This window comes from Peromyscus maniculatus, chromosome X, assembly GCF_049852395.1.
Source record: "Peromyscus maniculatus bairdii isolate BWxNUB_F1_BW_parent chromosome X, HU_Pman_BW_mat_3.1, whole genome shotgun sequence".
Lineage (NCBI taxonomy): Eukaryota > Metazoa > Chordata > Mammalia > Rodentia > Cricetidae > Peromyscus > Peromyscus maniculatus.
The window spans coordinates 15,903,737-15,928,305 of NC_134875.1; the positions used below are offsets into that span (position 1 = coordinate 15,903,737).

The 24,569-nt window shown below is 40.8% G+C and overlaps 1 protein-coding gene across 8 annotated transcripts in view; it reads left to right on the forward strand.

Moving 5' to 3' along the window:
* The first annotated feature begins 668 nt into the window (after window positions 1–668).
* Atp11c (ATPase phospholipid transporting 11C (ATP11C blood group)) overlaps window positions 669–24,569 on the forward strand; it is a 201,105-nt gene continuing 177,204 nt past the window's right edge. For 2 of the 8 annotated variants that reach the window (XM_042268653.2, XM_042268651.2), the window contains exon 1: window positions 1,549–1,729. In XM_042268653.2, the coding sequence (XP_042124587.1) occupies window positions 1,703–1,729 (27 nt within the window). In that variant the 5' untranslated portion in view covers window positions 1,549–1,702. Of the gene's footprint in view, window positions 868–993; window positions 1,165–1,539; window positions 1,730–24,569 lie in introns of those variants that run through there. The other 6 variants (XM_042268650.2, XR_013047942.1, XM_015987375.3 and 3 more) reach the window with 6 other exon arrangements.

Sequence of the window (24,569 nt, forward strand, 5' to 3'; positions counted from 1 at the left end):
CTGTATCCAGCATCTAGAAAGAAAACATCCAGTAAATGATGGTTGAAATCAATTAACCTTCAGGGGGTAAAATGGGAAGTACCCTAGCCTCACAATAAAAGCCCTTCAGGACTTCACACTAGATCAGCGGAGTAGCTGAGACCAACCCTTCTAGGCTGGCAGGAGAACTTGTCTCTTTCTAAAGAACTCCCTTTACTCACTTCTTTAAAGTGTTTATAGAAGAATTCGAAAGTTCTCAGCTCATAGCCTAGGGCCCCGCCTCAGAGGGCGGTGGAAAAAGGGGTGGGAGCGGGTAGAGCTATCCAGGCTCAAGGGAATTCTTGACCAAGGTTTCATTTTTAAGTTTTAAACTTTTGTGCATTGCAATTTAAAGTTAGCAAGTTGAGGGCGTGCAGGACTTAACGCAGAGTAAATGTCGAGTTCTGGGTAAGGTTTTCAGCATTCAGAACTTTATGTACTTTATCCTTCTCATCACATTTCGCACAGCTAAGAATCTACTCAGTGTTTCTGATTTCCACACGCAGATAGTAAGGAGAACCTTGGTTTGGCCCCGCAGCTTCCTTCTCAACACTATGAGCAAACCCTAGCCGGGCATATGGGGGAGCTCCCAGCTCGCAGTAGCCGGCTGAGAGACTGTTGGACTACAACTCCCAGGGTGCACTAGGAACATTGAAAAGGGCGGGTGATCTAGGAGAGGGTGGCAGGGAAATCCCGCCCCGCTGCGCAGTAGCAACGACACAAAGCCCGACTTTACAACCTCCCAGAGAAAGTGGAAGTAAGAGGGCTTAGGTGGGGTAGCTGGACGAAAGAAAACCAAAACCAAGGGAAAAACCAGAAAAACCCAAAATACGAGAAAGGGAAGACCATGTAGGTGGGAACCGAGGGGGGGGCCTCTCCTGTTTGTAACCTAGGCGGGGGCGGCTTTTGTAACTACTCCCGCCGCCCGCGCCGCGCCCCGCCCCGCCCGCGCTAAGGTCTCCTCAGTCGCCCGTTAGTCCCGAGTGTTTCCTTAGTGAGCTGCCACTCCAGGTCAGGAGGCAGGGGCGCCCGGCGGCCTCGAGGTGGGCCGCGCCGAGGCTCTCCTCAGTCAGAAGTGCTGGGCGAAAGCGCGGGGCCGACGAAGGGCTGCGAGTGAAGCGGCGAAGCGGACGAGTTAGGGCCGGGGTGAGGGAGACTGTAGCTCCTCACAGACACCTGGGAACAGTGTCAGGCGAGGCGCGGGGACGCCCTAGAGGGGCGTCCGCCGAAGCTAGCGGGGAGTCGGCCGGGGGTTTAGCAGCAGGACGAGTGGAAGGCGCTGACGGGGAGACTGGAGCGCCCCCCTCCCGCAGGGAAAGCCTAGCGCTCGTCCACCATCCCTCCCCCGCGCGCCGGGCTCGCTTCTAGGCGGGCTGCGGCGGGAGCGCCAGGCGGTGCTGGGGCCAGATAAGGGGAGCGACGGGGTCGCCGCCCCCGGGCCGGGCGGGCGGGGGCTGGGGGCGGGCCACGGGGAAGGCGGGGCCGCGAGCGCGCGGGCGGGCGGGCGGGCGGCCGGGGGCGGGGGCGCGCAGAGGCGAGGAGGGCAGGCGGCGGGCTGGCGGCGGGGCGGTCAAGCTAGCTGTCCGCTTTGCGCCGCGGGCCCACGCCGCAGTGTGTGTTGTGGACGGAGCCTTCCCAGACAGCCCAGAGGAGCCCCGCTTGACACCCCGCAGCCTCGGACGCGATGTTCCGCCGGACCTTGAATCGTTTGGTGAGTATACTTGCCGCGGCTCCAGGCGGACCGGGGTAGCCGGCTCTCTGGCCCCTTCGCTCCTTCCTAGTCGATGTGTGAGGATCAAGTGGGACGCGCCACCCTCCCCCTCCTTTCCATTTTAACGGAAGCATGCTTCTTCGGGTGGCCTGGGTGGGGAGGCAGGTGGGGCTCTCTGGTGTCCCACCCCTGCCTCCAGGACCTTTCAGCCTAGGCTTCTCCGGGCTCTGAGGAACTCTGCCTCTAGACTAGGGATCGCCTTGGAGCGGCAGACACGGGGAACTCGGGGTGTGTGTGTGTGTGTATGTATGTGTGGGGGGCTCCCCGGGGATCCCTCAGTTTCCCAATTAGTGGAAGATGGCGTTTGATTATCAGGGAAGAAGCTTTCTTTTGTTTCCTCTGCCACGAGCACATGGAGGTAAACCTAGATCTGTCACTGTGGCCCAAAAGAAGAGCTAGGGGGCCAAGAGAGCCCGAGGCTAAAGCAGGACTCAGCCTCGTCCCAGCTTCGGCCCGGCGGGTGGCTGCTGACCAGAGGCCGGGCAAACTTTGAAGACTCAGCCTCCAAGCTCACCTTGAGGGCAAGATAAAAAGCGAGGGCCGCTATCAGGGTGGCTTGGGACCAGCAGCGACGTCGGGGAGGCTGCACCAGCGTTGCAGAGCCTGAATCTAAAGCCTCGCAGAGGACCTTCTGCTCTAACCTGCAGTCGAGCTCCTCTGGCCACCTTTCCCCATCCCTGCCCCCCCACCCCCTCCCCGAAAAGGGAATTGTATTTCTGTCGGGAGTTAGGCATGGGGAAGAGGAGTGATTTCTGGCAGCTACTGACTTTTTTGGATTAACCTGTTTACTCAGAGGGTACATTAAGAACGGAGCAAAGTAGAACAGTTTACTTACTCGCTGCTGTTTGAAGCAACTTCCTTAATTTCCAGAGGTGGTGGCGGGAATAGGATTTATTTCTGCCAGGGATATGAAAGGAAGCGTTCATCCTTAAATTTTATTTTATTTTTCTTTTTCATTTAAGGAGAATAATGCTGAGTGCGTCCCCCTTCTCTCTTGGCATAGATTAAGAACTTGACAATTTGGTATTTTGTGCAGTCATTTCTAATTAAGTCATTGCTGATATATTTTTCATAGGTCGGATGAATTTGCCCTTATTTTTTCTACATTTGAAACTTTCACAAATGTCTCCTGCTTATTAATCACATTTAATATGTCCCCTTTTAGGATATCGTCAGCATAACAATACTCTGTTAAGGTTTTGCTAAATGTTTATTTCACTCAGAAACACGCAAATGAAGGTGGAGGTGATTAGTACCTGTGGCATTGAGCATATCAAGGCTGTCGAGAGCCATGGGAAATGGAGTGTGCTGGATGCTTTGCTGAAGCAAGTGACTAAAATTTGTTCTCACATTTAGCCTGAGACTGTAAAAGAGCATTGTACCTTCTATTCTGTTTCACATAGGTTCTTGTGATTTTGAAGTGTTGTTTTGGGGTGATAAAAAGGGAAAGGTGACAAGAAAGCTAATTGTAATGCGTAGAAAAAAGGGTGATCTTTTCACATGGCACTCAAATGTTAACAAAACAACTGGTCTCCAAGTCTTGTAAAATTCATTAGTACAAAATTAAGATACTGACATCTTCATCCCCATTTTTTTAAGGCTTTGGACATTTGAAATTAAACAAGCAGTGTTGATCCCAAAGCAGTTTTCTTTTGCTGAGAGTGATCTGCATTGTATCTGTAAAAATTAAGCATTGCTGGCCCACAAAGCTAGGGCATGCAGTAGAATTTGCAGCAGTTGTTGAGGTGCCAGCTTGCCGGTACTTTGCATTTCTCCCAAGATTTCTGCAGAGACTCACTTTTGCTAATGCTAAAGGGAGCTTTGACCTCATTGTTTCAACCAAGATGTCCAGCTGCTCACATTTTACTGCACAACCCTGACTATGGTAAGTCCTAAGAATTTGTTCCAGTGTCGTAAGCTCTTAGGGGTTCTGTCTGAGCCCTAGGCCTAGAGCAAGGAATTAAACTGCAAATCATTGCACTGAATATACCTTCAGATATTTTCAAATTCTCACTGCTAAAAATGGCTTTAAATTTGGAGGGTGGGGAGGGAAAATTTTAAATTTTAAATCCCTTAGATTAGTAAATCATTTGATATTGTCATCTACATAGAGCACATTCTTTTAGTAATATACACATTTAAATCACCAGATCAGTAAATTAAAGATTTAATTGGAACCTTCACAGCCCAGTAGATGTAGTCCAAGTTCTGTATTACCCTTACACTTGTTTTAATGTTTAGAGGTAGGGCTATGAATTCTTTCAAAATCGATGATGCTTTTTTGACAGTCATATGCATCTGAAATTGACTTTGAATGTTACAAGAATTTTAGTCGTGCTGGTTATAGTTGTTCGTCATTTAACAGTAGAGGACTGTGTGTTAAAATAGGCTTTCTTTGTATCTTAAACCTGTGATGGGTGGTAAGACTCAGAAATCACATCATCTTCATATAGGTCACTTGTGTTTGTCAAGTCATTTTTAAATGTCATTTCTTTCCCCAGATCCTCTCTTTTTGAGCTAAGAGAAATAGTGATTAATTGTACTTTTTTTTTTTTGATTTTTCATGACAGGATTTCTCTGTGTAACATTCCTGGCTGACCTGGAACTTGCTTTGTAGACCAGGCTGGCCTTGAACTCTCAAGTGCTGGGATTAAAGGTGTGTGCCACCACCGCCTGGCTCAATTAATTGTACTTTTAAAAGATATGGCCATGGCGTGACATCTTTGCCACCAATAATTGCCCTTTCTGATAAATTGCAACTCTTAAAAAATTTTCTGAGACAGGGTCTCATGTAGTACTGCAGATGGCCTTAAACTCAGCGATCTTGAATTCCTGATCCTTGCTTCCATTTTCCAAGTCTTGGGATTGCAGGTGTTTTCTACAACTGCCATTATCAGTTTCCTTTTGACAGCCTTTTGTGGGTTTTTGCTTGTTTGTTTGTTTGTTGTTTTGAGACAGGATCTTTTATCTATCTCCAGTTATCCTAGAACTCACTGTGTAGACTAAGCTAGTCTTGAATTCACAGAGATCCACCTGCCTCTGGAGTGTTGGGATCAAAAGCATGTGCCACAACATTTAGTTTCTTACTTCTGCATCCACTGCCTTAGACTTCTTAGTGCTGGGATTACAGACTTACACCATTATGCCCAGGTTTTGACAGTTTGAGGTGGAAGGAGATTAATGGATTTAGTGTACAGCATTTTGGGAGTTAGACCTGTGGGGACGTCTTAAGAGCACTACTCATTCCTAGTCAACATCTCTGTAAAAACAACAAATATGTAATCATAGATTTGCCTCTTCAATTAATTTGCTTCAAAGACATATTTAATTGGAAGTCCTGATAGTTGAAATGTAAGATGCAAAGTTCATGGACTTTGATGTCATCCTGTCTTTTAATAAAATTTGTAGTGGTTATAGAAATTTTATAGTTTTGTATAAAGTTTTGTAATCCATAGGCTTAAAAGGCTTATTGACAGTCTGTCACAAATTTCTCTCTTTTAGTTTATTAAATTATTTCTTGCTAAAAGTTCAAATAACATGTCTTGATAAAGTAAATTAGGTGATTTTGTTGAGTGGGTACTGTCAATTTAATTTGTTGAAGGGATATTAGACAGTACAGGTCATTGATAATAAAAGCTTAGTAGTAGTGTTGAGTAGTAATGTGGAGTAGTAATGTGGAAAACTAGAGTAAATAAGTATCACTGATTTTAGAATTACTTAAATTGTATTGGTTCTATAAAGAAAGTGCCTTACCAAAGAGACTGGGGAAGATTAGGCTATATCAAGAAGAATGAAAAATTTAAATAAGGCTAAAAATGCAGAATAAAATTTAGTGAAATAGGTAGCTGATTTATTACTTTGAATCCAGGGTAAGGCTACTTTAATAAAACAAAATGTATAAAGGCAGTTAACAAAATAATTCAAGCCGGGGGTGGGAGGTGGGGTGGCGGTGGCGGGGGCGGCGGTGGGCGCACGCCTTTATTCCCAGCACTCAGGAGGCAGAGGCAGGCGGATCTTTGTGAGTTTGAAGCCAACCTGGGCTACAGAGTGAGTTCCAGGACAGGCTCCAAAGCTACACAAAGAGACCCTGTCTGGAAAAAACCAAAAAAAAAAAAAGAAACAAAATAATTCAAGTAACTGCTTTTTGTTCCAGAAGCAGAAGCAAGAAAGTTTTTGGCTTCCTTGTGAAATAAGAGTAATTACAAGTTTTTTTTTTCTCTTTCAGTTCCCTAATAAACTTATACTGATATTGCTGAATGTCAAATATACTCATTTTATTTTGCTGTGTTTTGAAATATGTCTGCATGTGTATTGCAATATTTTTGCATTTATGTAAATATTAACATAGATCTATACATTTTGACATCTACCAGATAGTTCTGACAGTTAAACTTACCCCTACCCAAAAGCAACCTTTTTACCATATTGCATTCATTATAATTACCTATTAATTTGTATGCTTTCTACACTAGCCTTTCTCAAGTGGGAAAGAAGCCCCAATCCCTAGGGCATATGTTGTATGTAATAAATTAAATTTTCCTAGATAGTAGGAGAACAAACCACAATAGAGAAAGGGTGTTCCAAACTGTCAGCAATCGGGGGTGGCTTTTAACACTATACTTGGTACTTAGTAGATGTTTAATGAATAACTGTTGAGAAGATAGCTTTTCAGTGTTTCACATAGATAATAATCTTTACTTAGGAGCAGTGATTTATAGTGAGCCCTGTTCTTGTTCAGAGTGAAATGATGTTAAGAATGAGGAGTTGTAGTTCATGGGCATGAGGGTGAGTAAACCACACACCAATTAGTTGTTTTCTAGGAGTTACAATGTATACATCAAATGCTGAAACTATACTGAAGATAATACATTCTTTTGTAGGTGATTTAGTCAATTTATGGTATAGGGGGCATTGTTTCATTTAACAAATACTAAGGAGCTACTGCTTATTGGGCCTTATGGTAGGTCCTGGGGAATAGATCATGAGCAATGCAGACAAGATGCCTATACTGAGATGCTTTATTATATTCATAACTATAGCTAAAGAAGGTAAGACGACTACAATTGTATAATTTGTGGTATCCCACAAAATTTGATCTTTATGAATTAATGTCATATACTATTTATTTGTCTTAATACCAAAAATAGATTGTATAATTTATTATTTTCTAGTGGTTTTGATGACAGATAAAAATTTGATTATAACTGGTGCCTTTGATACGCTTGGTAAATTGTTCTTTTGAAAATAGTTGTTAGACTGACCCTTTTGCAAAGTGAGAAACCTATTTAGGAGTGATCTACTGCAACTTGGGGGGAGAAAGATAAATCAGTAAGTCTCATTTCTCCCTTTCACTCCCCTCTCCTCTCTTTGAAAGAGTCTTGCCGGGTAACCTTGATTAACCTATTCACTTTGTACTTCTAGGCTAGTCTCAAACTTTTGAAATCTTCCTTCCTGGGCCTCCCCCAAGTGCTGAGATTACAGGCATGTGTTACCATGTCTGGCTTGAAATATATCTTTACACAGGGAGAAACAGATTTTTCTCCCCAAGTATTTCTTCATTGATTAAACAATCCAAAACTGAGAGTGTCTCCTGAATGCTTTCAGTAAGAGTTTGTTTGTTGATTTTGTTTATATTATTGCTAATATTGCAACCTTCATTTTAAAATTTATTTTTATTTTTCAGTGTATGAATGTTTTGTCTCTGTATGGATATTGAGCCTGGTTCCTCTGGAAAATCAGGCAGAGTGCTCTTTTTTGGGGGCGGGGGTTAGAAACTTATTTTAATTTTTATGGTGGTAAAACAATCTTATGTGTAAATCTTCTATCTGCTATCTCAGCTTCCACACAGCTGCTTGCAGCAAAGATACCTGTTAGGCACATTTCCAGATGAGGTAGTGCTCTTTTTTTTCCCTTGTTTTTCAAGACAGGGTTTCTCTGTGTAGCTTTGCACCTTTCCTGGATCTTGCTCTGTAGACCAAGCTGGCCTTGAACTCACAAAGATCCTCCTGCCTCTGCCTCCTGAGTGCTGGGATTAAAGGCATGCGCCACCACTGCCCGGCGAGGTAGTGCTCTTAACACTTAGCCTCTTTTTCCTTTCTTTCTTTCTTTCTTTCTTTCTTTCTTTCTTTCTTTCTTTCTTTCTTTCTTTCTTTCTTTCTTTCTTTCTTTCTTTCTCTCTCTCTCTCTCTCTCTCTCTCTCTCTCTCTCTCTCTCTCTCTCTCTCTCTTCTTTTTCTTTCTTTCTCTCTCCCTCCCTCCCTCTTCCTTCCTTCCTTCCTTCCTTCCTTCCTTTCTTTTTCTTTCTTTCTTTTTTTTTTTTCTGGTTTTTTGAGACAGAGTTTCTCTGTGTAGCTTTGCGCCTTTCCTGGAACTCACTTGGTAGCCCAGGCTGGCCTCGAACTCACAGAGATCCGCCTGGCTCCTCCTCCTGAGTGCTGGGATTAAAGGTGTGCGCCACCACTGCCCGGCCTTTTTTTTTTTTTTTTTTTTTTTTGGAGAAAAGGTCTCACCATGTATGTAGCCCTGAGTGGCCTGGAATGGAACAGGCTGGCTTCTAAATCATAGCGATCCACTTGCTTCCTGAGTGCTAACATTAAAGGTGTATGTAAGACCAACTATTTCCATTATTTTTTAATTTTATGGGTATGGGTGTTTTGTGTGCATGTATGTCTGTGTGCCTAGTGCTTGTGGAAGCCAGAAGGGGTGTTGGATCACCCTGTGGGGCAGTATGACCAGTGGCCCCTGGAAGAAAACCTTTGCCTTCATGATGTTCAAAGAATTAGCTTGTTTTGCAAATTCAAATGCTGTTTTGTTGAGTGGAAGAAGTCAAGGCTGATTGCTTATCAACCATGCTTGATCAGTTCTTTCAAAGAGGGCAGACATATAAGATAGAAAATAAAAATACTTTTTTTTCTTCCTGATGTTGTTGAGTTTCCTGTATATCTGTAATGCTTTAAAAAGATAACTTCTGAGATGTCAGAAATCCCTGAAATGGGATACTTTCTCTGGATGGATGACTTTCCAGGTGAACTAGATGTACCTCATAAGTTATTTCTATTCACTCATGGTTTATTTTTTGACCTGGTGTAAGTGAAGATCAACAATGATCATAAAGCAAATATATTAGTACAGCTGCAGCATATGTTAGTACTTCTGCAGATTAATGATGAATGAGTGTTCAGCACTGCAGATATGGGCACAGGATGCCCTATCCACATTGGCAGGCAGCCTCTCAATTACTGCAGTTTGGATGGATTGCCAGTTTGGTTGACTTTTTTATTATAAAAGATACAGTTTTTAGATGGTGTTGGATTAACAATATCTGGTTTAGGAAGTTGATTTGTATTTGTAATGTACAGACATTGTGCCCAAAATATTTAATATAATGTGAGAGGGTGAAGAAGTCTACCTGGTTCAAGGAGATATTATTTGCTTCTTAGGCTCCTCTAGTCCACATTATCTTGAAGTATTAATGTGACAATACTTGCCTAATCTAGTCCTCTTCACCAATATATTCTTGGAAAAATCAAAACTGTTTTTGACAATGATTTTACACTAAACACAGGTAAACTAAAGATGCTCAGTAAGTACTTATAATTGTTTTGAACTGAATTAACAAACACAAACTGAGTAATTATCAGTTGAAAAAGCAGACACTAAGAAGCCTCTATGTTTTAGACTAAGCTAAAAAAAGCATATAGCAGAGGAAAATAATAAATAATATCCTTTTCACTCAATAGTGTGTTATGCTATTATTTTGGATGAGCAAAAAAATAATAATTATGTGTCCCATTAAGTGGCCAGAAAAAGTTTGCCCTTTACTGAAACTATTTTTCTCTATTCATCAGAAAGAGAACCTGTAAACCATTCCCTTTTCTTGGCATTTCGTAAAACTGTAATTAATATACAGTTTTCAGCTTTTAAAATTATAAGTACATTTGTATGCTTTTTGTTAAGTACAGTTGATAACACATTTTCTAATGCCACTAACACATCAGATCTACTTTGAAAACCAAAGATGCAGTGTTAACTCTAGGAGAGCTTTGTATTACTTTTTCAAATTTGTTTTTGAGATAGGGTTGTCTCTATAGCTCAGAGTGACCTGGGCTCATTATTTAGCCCATGCTGACCTCGAATGCTAAATCCTCCTGCTTTAGCTTCCCAAGTGATGGGGTTGTAGATATGTGCCACCATGCCCATTTGCTTTATGTCATTTTACTCACTGTGGTAAGTGTAATTTATCTGCATTCAGAATAACCCTTACTTAGTATTTAGTACTAAGAATATAAGGTAGTATAAAGGCAGAACAAGCCAGGCATGGTGGTGCATGCCTACAAACCCAGTGATGGGAGGATAATGAGCTCAAAGCCCAATTTCAGCTGTACATTTAGTTCTAGGAAAGCCTGAGCAAGAGGAGACCCTGTCTCACATATCCAAATATAAGAGCATAGGGCAGAGGAATTGCAGATCATGAAGGATTTGCAGTTGTGTTGTGAAATAAATCTCAACCCTGTTTGAAGGCTGCTATGAAATATTGATATTGAAAGAAAATTACTTCCAAGGACAGTAAGCTAATCAGTATTGGAGTCAAGTCTGTATCTGATACTAATAGAAATCATACCTTTTCAGTGCTACCACAACCATGTTTCCCAATAATGAGTTTTCATATTGTTGACAGTATTCCCTCTTTGTCACTTGCAGCAGAAGAGCAACCTACCGGTAGTAAATTGATGCACCCAGTGGGGGAGCCAGGAAGTATTGATGTTTCTGCCAGTTTAGCGTCAACACTTGCTGGTTTCCTCTCTGGAGTATCACCAAGTTCGTGGATTTCTATTTGGACTTTCATAACTACCCAGATCTCTCCTTGTTCCTTATATTTGTTCATATTCCCAATATTCATTTGCACCTTTCTCATATCTCATTTTATATATACTTTAGTTCATAGGCAGTAAATATAAAGATCCTTTTAGGCAATATAATTCCATATAGGAAGCACACTGATGAGTATTTTTATTGTAATACCTCATATATATATATATACATACATATACATATGTATGTATATGTATATACACATATACATATATATGGAGAGAAATTATTGAAATTATTGAATTATTGGGCTAATAAATTTATGACAATACTTATAAATATTATTTTATTTCAGGATGAGTTTTGAGTTGAATAATTAGGGAAATCTCCAGAAATATATTTCTGGTTAGTCTCAAGTTTCAGACTATTTACTGTTGTAAAGGAAAAGTAACAATTCTGCAGCAATCTAGTAGATCACTAGGGAGCAGAAACCAGTAGGGAACTGTCACAAATAAATAACAGCTGGGTGGAGAAGATTATGTAAACTATACCTATTGTGAGAGCAGTGGGGATGTCCTTTAAGCTTCACAATTAATCTACTTTGTGGCAATGTGGATTAAGGTGTCTGTACACAACTTAATTTACTTCAGTTCCTTTTCCTGTTCCCTTTATTTTAAAGAAAGCATAGGCTAGGAAGATGGCTCAGTGTGTAAAAGCACTTGATTAATGACCTGAATTCAGTTTCCCAGAACCCACATAAAAGCTAGATGCAGTAGTTCAAGTGTCTGTAATCTCAGTGCAACCCTGCTGGGAGATTGAAGGCAGAGATGGGAGATTCTACAGAAGCCCACTTACCAAAGCAGAAGGAGCCCCTGTATCAAACAAGATGTGGTAGTTTGAAAAGAAAATGGCCCCCAAAGGGAGTGGCCACTATTAGGAGGTATGGTCTTGTTGGAGTAGGTGTAGTCTTGATGGAGGAAGTGTGTCATTGTGGAGGCAGTATTGGAGGTCTCCTATATGCTCAAGATACTTCCAGTTTGAAAGGCTACTTCCTGTTGCCTTCTGATCAAGTAGTATGTATCCAGCACCATGTTTGCCTGCATGCTGCCATGCTCCCTATCATGATGATAATGGACTGAACCTCTGAAACTGTAAGCCAGCACCAATTAAATGTTTTTCTTTATAAGAGTTGCTGTGATCATGGTGTCTCTTCATAGCAATAGAAACCCTAACTAAGAAGTTGGTACCAGGGACTGGGGTATTGCTGTGAAAGGCCTGACCATGCTATTGTTTGGAGGAATTTGGACTTTGAGAGTTTGGGTTATGAAAGCAGTGGAATGTTTTCAGTGCTGTTTAATGGGCTATACTAGTAGGATCATGGAAGACAATGGTGCTAAGAATGATTTGAACTATCCAGACGCTGGCTCAAGAGGTTTCAGAGGAGACGAATTTTAGTTTGTAGAGACCAGTCTTGGGATATTTTGGTGTAGAATGCACCTGTTTTTGCCCTTGTCTGAAAAGTTTGCTTGAGGCTAAAGTGATGTTTTGGATTAATTCCCTTGGCAAAGGAAATTTCAAAACAGCATAGTATAGACTCTGTCATGTGGTTATTAGTGTTCACTCTGATGAAGACTTATAATGAAAAAGGGCAAGCTGAGCAAATAAAATACAAAATGTACAGATTGAGGAAAAGGGCACCAGGAAGTAGAATAGAGCTAAATCCTCTGTTCAAGGAGACAGATTAGGGAATGATGACCTCAGGGCAATATCCACCTGGCTAAGTTTCCAACTTGCGAAAAGGAACTAAAGAAAAGCTTAGAGCCAGGTGTGATTGTGCAAGCCTTTAATCCCAGCACTGGGAAGTCAGAGGCTTGCAGATCTCAGAGTTTGAGGCCAACCTGGTCTATAGAGCAAGCTTCAGAACAGGCAAGCTTAGGTAGTGAAAAACAGAAAGCTGCTGAAGATGTAATTGCTAGGGGGCCATTTTCTACTCCTAGCAACCAGCAGAACTTGGCAGCTTTGGTCATATGGTTCTGGCTTTAAAGTTAAGGATAGAAGAAATGGGTTATGGAATTTGCCTCCTCACATAAAGAAAGCTGCTGAGGCCAGGCATATGTTAGGGTGTCCCTGAATGGTGGCCTAGTAGAGCTGTGAATTTGAAGCCTGGATTGCCTTGGAGACTCCAAGATGTTGGAGATGCCAGAACTGTGTGATACCTGCCAAAGAGAGCTGCTAACAGGGAGTGGAACCAGCCCAAGAGAAATAAGTGTGTTTCAGTCAACAGAGCTGAAAGGAATTGGAGATCTGAAGAGCATTTTGACATCAGACATGGGGGTGCAGAATTTGGAGTTTGCTAGCTGGTTTTCAGTCTTGCTTTGGTCCAGTATTTCCTTACTATCTTCCCTTCCCTACATTTTGGGATGGTACTGTATATCTTGTGTCATGTATGTTGGAAGTATGTAATCTTTTTTGATTGTGATTTTTATAGGGGATTACAGTTAAGAGATTGCATGAATTTCAGAGACTTTAACTTTATACTTTTAAACATTCTTGAGACTGAGACTGTGATAGGCTATGGGGGACTTTTGAAGTTGAACTAAATGCATTGTTGTATTATGATATGGTTACAAGCCTTTGGGGACTGGGAGTGTAATATGGTGGTTTGAAAGAAAATGGCCCCCAGAGGGTGTGGCACTATTTGGAGTTGTTGGAGCAGGTGTGGTCCTGTTGGAGGAGGTATGTCATTGTGGAGGTGGGCTTTGAGGTCAAGATACTTCCCAGTGTGACAGTTGCCTTCTGATCAAGTTTTATCCAGTACATGTCTGCCTGCATGCTGCCATGCTTCCTGCCATGATGATAATGGATTGAACTTCTGAAACTGTAACTGAGCCACTCCAATTAGATGTTTTCCTTTATAAGAGTTGCCATGGTTATGGTGTCTCTTCACAGCAATAGAAATGTTAAGACACAAGGTGAAGGCTGACATTTTGACCACATGCCCAGATGTGTGCATGCACATGCGCGTGTGTGCACAAACACATACACAGGGAGAGGAGGGGCTCTAGCCTCTCAAGTAACTGGGACTGTAGGTATGTGCTACTCTACCTAGCTTAGGCTTCTTTTCTGAAAATGTTATATGAGTCATAAGCTTTTATTTGAATACTTATATCTTATTAAGGGCTGTAGAGGGTTATAAGATAAAAGCTCTGTTCTTGAGACAGATGATATACATATAAGATCAATGTTCATGTGAAGCCAATATGTCATTAGTATCTGATTGATTAATTGATTGACTGATTGAGTCAGGTCTGCATGTAGCTCAGGCTGGTCTCAAACTCCTGATTCCCCTGCCTCCACCTTCTCAGTGTTGGATCATAGACATGGCATCATCATGCCTGCCTTTGCCCTCTTGAACAGCATATGAAGTAGACATTTGGAAAGAGGCCCTCGCTTTTGTTTTAGATGAAGAATACTAATCCCATTTCTCATATTTATACCCACATTACCTAATTAACCTCCCCAAAGTCTCATCATACTATCACAATGAGGGCTAGGACTTCAGAATATAAATTTGGGAGGGAAGGGACACCAGCATCTAGTCTATAACATAGCACGAAGAGTACAGCCTTGACTTTCGGTGCCTTGTTTTCTTTTTCTTTTTTTCAGTGCTTTGTTTTCTATGATAAAATTTAGAGTTTATAAAAGGTGATAATAAGACCGGTTATCAGGCAGCTTTAGGTCCCTACAATAGCTGTACAACTTTGTCCATAAACTCGTTTCTGAAATCATGACTCCAATGGGCACTGAAATGAAATTAACGTTGAGGTAATAAACCACTATTTCATACAGACTTATGTGATTGGGTACTTGTTGTGTGGCTTATGTAGTAGATAGATACCTTCAGAAACTTCATAGGTCCAGGGTACTGATTTATAATCTTGAGTACTTGTGGTCATTTATTTAAAAATTTTTAAAGATTTATTTATTTTTATTTTATGTGCATGGGTGTTTTGCCTATGTGTGTGTATATGTCTGGTGCCCTTGGAGGGCAAAAGAGGGTGTTGGATTACATGGGTTACAAATGGTTATGGGCCACCATGTGGGTGCTGGAAATTAAACCCAGGTCCTCTGGAAGAGAAACAGGCTCTCTTGAATTCTGAGTCATCTCTTTAGCCCTGGTGGTCATTTATTTAAATAACTGGGAGTCAGACCTTTGTTTAAGAGGTTGTTTTTTTTTTTTTTTTTTTTTTTGGTTTTTTAAGACGGTTTTGAGCCGGGTGGTGGCACATGCCTTTAATCCCAGCACTTGGAAGGCAGAGCCAGGCGGATCTCTGAGTTAGAAGTCAGCGTGGTCTACAGAGTGAGATCCAGGACAGGCAACAAAACTACACAGAGAAACTCTGTCTTGAAAAACCAAAAAAAAAAAAAAAAAAAGAAAGAAAGAAAAAAGACCGGGTTTCTCTGTGTAGCTCTAGCTGTTCTGGACTCTCTCTATAGACTAGGCTGGCCTTGAACTCGCAAAGATCTGCCTGCCTCAAGTCTCCTGAGTGCTGGTGGCATGTGCCACCACTGCCTGCTTAAGAATACATTCTTTAACACTTCCATTTCAGGTCTGTTAGATAACATAGCTATGGAATAGGTATTCAAGACTCTACCATTCTAAGAGTAGAGCATGGATTGTGATTTTTTTTTATGAACAGTGTATCACTACACCCAGCTGGTGTTACTTTCTCAAAACTACCATTCTAGTTCAATTCATATTTGCCTTTTCATATTCGTTGCTCCTTTAGTTTGCTGTGATTTAATAAATGACACTATTTCTCATCTAGTGGTACTAGCAATATAAATGGAGTAGCCATCTTTTATACTCCATTTTTTTTTCTGTATATATCTGTGTCTACATGTGTATGTAGGGTATACATATGTGTGCAAATGCATATGTATGTGACAGACAGGAGTGAACATTGAGTATCACTCCTTAGGAGCCATCCACTTGTTTTTTTTGAACCAGGATCTCTCACTGGGACCTGACGCTCATCAAGTATACTAGGCTAACAGGCTGGGTGGCTGGCTTGTAGCTGGAGTTTTCTCCAGTCCCACTTGGGCCCACATCTGCTCAGACCCAAGTAAACACACAGAGACATATTACTTATAAACTGTATGACTGTGGCAGGCTTCTTGCTATCTAGTTCTTATATCTTAAATTAACCCATTTCTATAAATCTATACCTTGCCACATGGCTCATGGCTTACCGGAATCTTTACATCTTACTTCTCATGGCGGCGGCTGGCAGCAAATCCTTACTTAGCCTTCCACTTCCCACAATTTTCTCTGCTTATCCTGCCTATGCTATACTTCCTGCCTGACTACTGGCCAATCACCATTTTATTTATCAACCAGAGCAACACATTCAGGGCATACAGAAAGACATCCTCAGCACTGGCTAGTGAGTTCCAGCGATCTAACTTCCCCAGCACTCTCATACAAGAATGTGCTACTACACCTGGCTTTTCACTTGGGTACTGGGAATCAAAGTGAAGTTATAGTGCTTGGATTGTAAGCCCTTTACTCATTGGGCTGTCTTTTCATCCCCTCCCTTCCTTTTCATCCTCTACATTTACTCTATCAGCAAACTTAATAGTTTCTGTATCTGAAGATGCTTTTAATACCTGTTTATTTCTTTTACATGACCAACACCATCCAAGTCCAAGCTAGGGCTCTCATTTATCTGGGCCATATAGTAGATGATTTTACCCATTTCTATACTCTTCAGTTACCCAAAGTAACCAAAGAGATACTTTACAAATGAATACCTCAAGTCCTTCGACAACTTTCCACTGCTTTCTGGATTTGCTAGTATTGCTCTCATTGTTCCTCAGTATTTGTTATTTTCTTGTAAAAATTGAGATAGAGACATGCCATATAAAATTCATCATTTTAGAGTATATTTCCACCATTTTATAACCGAACCCTGTGGTTATCAGTTGTTACTCCCAGTTCTCTTCCCACACCTACTTCTGATAGTACCCAATCTACCTTTCTCTACCAGATTTACCAGATCTAGACATTTCACATAATTGAAATGATATGACTGAGTTTTGTGTTCATACTTGTAATCCTAGAACTCAAGAGGCTAAGGCAGGAAGGAGGTTAGCAAGCTTGAACAAGCCCAGCCTCTATAGTGAGACCCCAATATATACTTTTGTTATAACTTTTCTTTAGCATTTTTTTCAGTATTTTATGACTTAGTATATCATATATCAGTACTTTATTCTTTTCAGGCTGAATAATATTCCATCACATGGATATACTACATTTTATGTATCTGTTCCTCAGCTTATAGATATTTAACTTTTGCTTTTTTCTGTTATAAATAATGCTGCTTTGTATTTATATTTGTATTTCCTTGTTTTCAATTCTCATGAGTATATAAGAATGGGATTTCTAGGCCATGCTATAATTTTGTGTTTTAATTTTTTTAGAAGGTGCCAAGTTGCCTCTCACAGTTCTTTTCAAATAACTTGGGTTTTTTTGAGACAAGGTGTCACTAGTTAACTTGGAACTCTGTAGAAAGCTGACCTCAGAGCTGTAGTGATCTCCTTTTTTCTGCTTCTAAAATGCTGAGATTATAGGTGTGTATAAGCACATTTGTCTTATGTTTATCTTATTTTATGTTTTGAGACAGTGCCTCATGTAGCTCAGGCAGGCCTTGAACTCCTGATCTTGTTGCTTCTACCTCCCAAGTGCTCATGCCACCACACCCAGCTTAAATGATGTTTATTTTTTTTTTTGAGACAGGGTTTCTCTGTGTAGCTTTGCGCCTTTCCTGGAGCTCACTTGGTAGCCCAGGCTGGCCTCGAACTCACAGAGATCCGCCTGGCTCTGCCTCCCGAGTGCTGGGATTAAAGGCGTGCGCCACCAACGCCCGGCAGATGTTTATTTTTAATAGCAGTTAAAAGCACACAGCATAAAGTTTACCAACATAACCCGTAAGTGTAGCATTGACTAGTGCAACAGATCTGTAAAGTGAAACCTATTAGCTACAAAATGGTGGTTAGAGAGAGGCAGTTCTTGGACTGGGTAGCTGAGTAGCCACTGCTAGGAAACAGTAAGTATAAGTAGATAGCAGGAAGTAAATGGATGGTGGATATATATGTATATACTTGGGAACCAATAATGGATTGGATTCCATGGTTATTATAGTTTAATTCATCCAAAAGGATGACAGCTATAAGCAAAGGACTCACTTCATGAAATAGATTCTAAAGTACATTCTGTTTAAAAAGTTATTGTAGATGGAACAATGGCTCAGCAGTTAAGAGCACCCAGAACACACATGGCAGCTCACAATTGTCTGTAACTTTAGCTCTAGGGGAATCTGACACCCTCACACAGGCACAAACATGCAGGCAGAACACCAGTGCACATAAAAGTAAATAATTTATTTTTATTATTTATTTATTTATTTATTTATTTATTTATTTTGGTTTTTCAAGACACGGTTTCTCTGTGTAGTTTTGGTGCCTGTCCTGGATCTTGCTCTGTAGACTAGGTTGGCCTCGAACTCCCAGAGATCTGCCTGGCTCTGCCTCCCAAGTGCTGGGATTAATAACTTACTTTTTAAAAAGTCATTTTTGTTTGTGAAACAAGTTAGACTTTTGACCTTGATAAAAAACAAACAAGAGAATAGCTGTAAAGGAGTGTAATTATATATTCTTGTATAAATTTAGATGTATTACTCTCAAAGATACTAATGAAGTAGTGTAATCAAAATAAAATCAAATGTAATCAAATCAGAAGACATAATTGATTTTTAGAATTCATGTTTAGAATTAATAATTTGAGGTAATTATGAAATTTTCATTGCATTAACAAGTGTCTGTTTAGTTTCTAATATATAGCTTGCATTATGCAAGTTTTTCAGGTAAGGTACAGAACTTTTTTTTTTCTTTTCTGGTTTTTCAAGACAGTTTCTCTTTGTCGCAGCCTTAGCTGTCCTGGAACTTGCTTTGTAGATCAGGCTGGCTTGGAACGTGCAGAGATCCACCTGCCTCTGTCTCCTGAATGTTGGGATTAAAGGCGTGTGCCACCAGTGACTTTTTTTTAGTGGTGCACAAACTACCAGTATAAAATCACTTAAATTTTTTAACTTTTATTTTTAATTTATGTGTATGGGTGATTTGCCTGCATGTATGCCTGTGTACCGTGTGTGCGCAATGCCCACAGATGCCAGGAGAGGATGTTGGATCCTCTGGGACTGGTGTTACCGTATTTTTTTTTAAAAAAGATTTATTTATTTGTTATGTATCCAATGTTCTGCCTGCATGTATGTCTACAGGCCAGAAGAGGGCACCAGATCTCATTACAGATGGTTGTGAGCCACCATGTGGTTGCTGGGGATTGAACTGAGGACCTCTGGAAGAGCAGTCACTGCTCTTAACCTCTGAGCCATCTCTCCAGCTCCGATACAGGATTTTTAGAGCTACTATGTGGATGTTGGGAACTGAACTCAGGTCTTCTTAAAGAGCAGCCAGTGCTCTTAACCACTGAGACATTTCTTCAGCCCCAGATATTATCTTTAAATTTAAGTTAAGTTAAATTTTAAGTTAATAAAACTGCAATACATACAGAATAGATAAAAATACAGTGCATAATAAACATTTAAATGTCAACTGCCTAACTTGAGAAATTACAATGTTATTTACCTATAATGTTACTGTCAGATCTCATCTACTTCCCTACTATTGTGAACTTTTCAGCTTTTGTTTTGTTTTTGGAGACAGGGTTTCTGTGTGTAGCCCTGGCTTTCCTGGAACTCACTCTGTAGACTGAACTGGCCTCAAGCTTAGAGATCTACCACCACCACCCTACCCCCTACTCCGCCCTGCTGTGATTAAGGGTGTGTGCCACCACTCCTGGTGAACCTTTCAGCTTTTATAATTAATTCATTATTTACAAACAACTACTTGTTTTAAGCCAGATGTGATAATGCTCACTCATAATTCCAGCACTCAATGATGTAGTAGGATTTTGAATATTAGCCTGGGCTAAATGGTAAATTTGAGGTAATTTTGGGCTACATACTGAGATACTATCTGAAAAATGCTTAAACACATTCATGTGCAAGCCTGCATAATACATTATTTCTTTTTTCTTATTTAGAGCATTATCAAAATGCCTAATAACGTTTAAACTCAGTATTATATTTTTTACATGATTTATTTTATTTATGTGTGTATGCACTTGTGTCTATGTGTCTGTTAGTGTATGTGCATGTGTGTGTTGTCCACAGAGGTCAGAAGGGAGACCATTGGGACATTTTGGAGCTGGTGTTACAGGTGTATTTGAGCTGCTCAATGTGGGTGGGTGTTGGAATCTGAACTCTGATCCTCATGATTGAGTAACCGATTCTCTTAACTCTTGCACTATATCTTAAGACCTTATAAAGTTCTGTGGGTTTTTGTTTGTTTGTTTAAAATATAGGTGTAGTTTACTCATGCTGAGTAATAATCCACTTAGGAAGTGAACTAGTTAACTTGTCTTACTGCTGCAAGAAAATACCTGACAAGAGCAACTTAAGAAGGGTTGATTTTGGCTTACAGTTCCAGGAGATAGTGTATCTTGGCAGGGGAGGCATGGCTACAGGAGCAGGAAGAGGGTGACCACCATATCCACAGTTTGGAAGCACAAAGTTTGTATTCAGTATACCTTCTCTTTTGATACTGTCTGGGACCCCAGTCTGTAGAATGGGTCAACCTGTAGTCAGGATGGCTTTTCCTCCCCCAACCTAATCTAGAAAAATCTTTCATAGACATACTCAAAGATTTGTTTCCATAGTGATTCTAAACCCTATTAACTAGACAGTCAAGATTCGCCATCATAGGAATATACCTGAATTTGTCCCTCCTTCATTTTGATTATTGTTTTTAATATTTATTCATTATTAGTGTGTGGGGGTACATGATATGTCTAGACCAGAGGTTAGTTCTGGGTTATCTTCAACTGCTTTCCATATTATTTTTAAGACAGGGTTTCACTGAACTTGGAACTAGTTGATTTGACTAGACTAGCTGGCCAGCAAGCCTCAAGGATATCTTTTGTCTGCTTTTTCAGCACTGGGATTACAGCTACACACCATGGGTTTTACATTGTGTTAGGGATCAAACTCGGATCCTCATGCTTATGTGCCAGGTACTCTACCAACTGAGCCAACAACTCTCCAGACTCCTGGCCATTCTTATTTTGGTGGGTCAGTTTCTCCCGGGTTTTTGTTGTTCTTATGAACAGTATGCCTTTAGGTGTGTATATGTATATTTGTAGGATGTATGCTTATATACATACACACTCAGGCTTACATGTAGGAAATTTCATACATGCTAGTAACAGTAGGTCTTAAACTTCATAAATTGTTCAATAGCTACATCAACATGTTATCATAGTAGCTTGAGTTTCCATTATTATACATTTGGGGCGGGGTGGTTTGAGACAGGATCTGCTTACATACATAGCCCTGCCTGTCCTAGATGGAACTCACTGTGTAGACCAAGTTGGCCTCAAACTCACAAAGGTCTACCTGCTTCTGCCTCCTGAGCGCTGGAATTAAAGGTATGTACCACCACATCTGTCTGTTTTCTATCTTTTCAACACTTGTTTGATTTTTTTTTCCTTTGGCGTATCTATTTTATGAAATTTTACTTCCCTCTGCCTGGCATGGTGGCACACATCTTTAATGCCAGCACTGAGAAGCAGAGGCAGGCAGATGACTTGAAAATCAATGGTAGCCTGGTCTACATAGCGAGTTTTAGGACAGCCAGAGTTACATGGTGAGACCCTGTCTTAAAAAAAAAAGAAAAGAAATTGTACTTCCTTCTGATCTTAACTCATATTTCTTTGATTACTATTGAAGTCAATCATCTGTTTATGTTTGTGGGCCATGTGTGTTTTCAATATGTGATAATGCTTCAGTGTTTCTTCACTTTTTAAAAAATGTGCTTGTGTGTGTGCATGTGATAGAGTTTTGTGTGCATCATATGTGTACTGGTGTCCACAACTTAAGAAGGGGGTGCCAGATTCCCTGGAACTGTAGTTATAGGGGTTGTGAGCTGCTCCCAATGTGAGCTGGTTGGGGATTTTAGGAATCAAATCTAGATCCTAAGCAAGAACAGTAAGCACCCTTAAACACCTAAGCGGCATCTCCATGCTCTTTTTTTTCTTTCAGACATGGTTTCATACATATAATCCATGCTGATCTTGAACTTGCTATATAGCCAAAGTTGGCCTTGGACTCCTGATCCTCCTGTCTTCTATGTCCTGATTGTTTAGGATTAAAGGCATGTACCACCACACATGGCTCTTTTTGATTGCTAACTTTGATATTTTTTTCCTGACATTGATTTATGAGACATTGTATTCCTGTTTTTGTTTGTTTGTTTTTCAAGACAGGGTTTCTCCTTGTAGCCTTGGCAATCCTGGAACTTGCTCTTTAGACCAGGTTGGGCTCGAACTCATAATCCCGAGCGCTGGGATTAAAGGCATATACCACTACTACCTGGACCTTTTTGTTTTTATGTATTACCAATATCTTATTTAAATTTGTGGATTTTTTGTGTTTTCCTCTCTCCCTCCCTCCCTCCTTCCTCTTTTCCTTTTGCTCATGCTGAAACAAGTGCACTCCACCATTGAGCTATACATATCATGCTTACAGTCTTTCCATAAACAAATGGACTAGTCACTTTTCTTGTTGCTCTGGTAAAACACCTGACAAAAGCATCTTAAGGATAACTGTTCTTTGACAGGGAAAGTGTTAGTGTTGTCTATTTTCAGTGTGGGTTTTCCATACTTAGTTAAACACTTCTGAAAGCCCCCTCATAAGCACATTTAGTGTTGTAGATTTGGGCTAATTCTAAATCCAGTCAAGTTGACAGTGAAGAACTATCATGGCAAGTTTCTATTTGCTTTTACATTTGTTTATTTCTTTTGTGAGTGAATATTGGTAAAGGATTGCCACAGCACAGGAGCATGAATCTTAAATGGTCTTATTAATAAAAACAAACCCAAGGCCAGTTATTGGGGTGAGTGCTGGAAGATCAGAGAAGCAGAACAGGCCACAGCCACCTCACCTCGCCAATTCTTCAGCTGATCCTGTTTCCTCAGACTGGAAGCCTCTGTGTCCTCATCCAGATGAATCTCAGCTGAACTGTGCTCAGAAGCCTAAAAGCTTAATCAGGCTCTAGTTCCTGGTCCTCACTCCTTGTATACCTTTCTGCCATCACTCCCTGGGATTAAAGGCATGAGTCACCATGCCTGGCTGTTTCCAGTGTGGCTTTAAGCACACAGAGATCTGGATGGATCTCTGCCTCCTGAGTGATAGGATTAGAGGTTTATATACCACCATTTTCTGGCCTCTATATCTAGTGGCTGTTCTGTTCTCTGACCCAGATAAGTTTAATAGGGTGCACAATATTTTGGGGAACACAATATCACCACAAAAGGACAACTTCTGGGTCAGTTATTTCACCACCTGAGTTCTGAGGATCAGATACAGATTCTGAGGTTTGATGGCAAGCACTTTTTCTGAGTCATCTTGCCACCACCACCACCTGCCAATCTTTTGTAAAATTTTTATTCTTTTTTGTCTCTGTTTTTTTTGAGGGGGGGGGGTAGAGGGCTAAAGTATCTTGCTTATGTTTCTCAGGTTTATATCAAACCATGAATGATCCTCCCACCTCAGACTCTCTAGCACTGATGGCAGTTATGTACTACTGTGAGTTTAGTGTGTGTGTATGAGAGAGAGAGACAGAGATAGACAGACAGACCACCTCTGCACATGTGCAGAGACAGAGGTGATCTCTTTTCTTCTACCCCTAGAATGCTGGGATTATAGGTGTGTATCACCACATTTGTCTTTATGTTTTTAGATGGTATCTCATGTAGCTCAGGCTAGCTTTGAACTCCTGATCTTGTGCTGTGTATCTGATCTCCCTGAACCTGAAGCTAGGCTGGCTGCCACCAGGCCCTAGCAATCTTCCCGTCTCCTCCCCCAACCATGATTCAGTTACAAGTGTGCATGGTCACACTTAGCTTTTTTGTGTAGGTGCTGGGGATTTCAGCTTAGGTCTTCTTGCTTGCTGGCCAAGTAAGTGCTCTTACCCACTGGGCTATCTCCCCAGCCTGAGTTTCTAATTTTAATGTAACATTTTGGGGGTTTCTTTTCTTATTAAAAGAAAAACATTTGTTTCCTGCTTTTTTTGAGAACTGGTTGGTAATGAAGAAACAAGTTTTGATCTCTTTTCTAACCCTGGAGGAAGATCTGAAACAACTATAATGGACAGAAACAATAGGGATACTCATGTCAACCTTTCAGGTTGTATTGTATCTTAACATAAATCTCATTTTTGTGAGTCCACATAGTAGATACATGCTGAATAGTTGATATCCATTAAGTCTCTTGTCCTAGTATCAATTTTTTTAGACTTTTTTTTCCTCTGAAAATAGCAAATTGTAGCAAATTATCTCTGTTGTTTATTCCCATGGCTAAGATTTGCAGTGATGTTGAGCCAGTTTACCACTACTGTCAAAACACTCGTGAGGGTTCCAACTTCCTGGTCTGGGGAAGGGGAAAGGATTGCTTCACATAAATAAACAGCTGTCCACAAATTTCAGAAATTTTTTTTGATGGAGTCAATGAGTCTTTGGATGTTTTGCTTTTGTTTTATAGCTCATTCCTATGTTTTTATATAGGGCTATCTCTCACAGTCTTTAGCAGGATGTCAATTTTCCCCTTTGGCCCCAGAGAGGCTGCAGCTGAAGATGAGACCTTTGGGGGTGGGATGGGAATCTAAAGTGGCTGTTTTCTGAAAAGTCTTTGCTACCAATCAAAGCTGCTGAAAAGGGGAGCTACAGCATGGTTTCAGGCTCCTCTGCCATCTTTCTCTCTCTCCCTCTGTGTGTATGTGTGTCCATGTTTGTG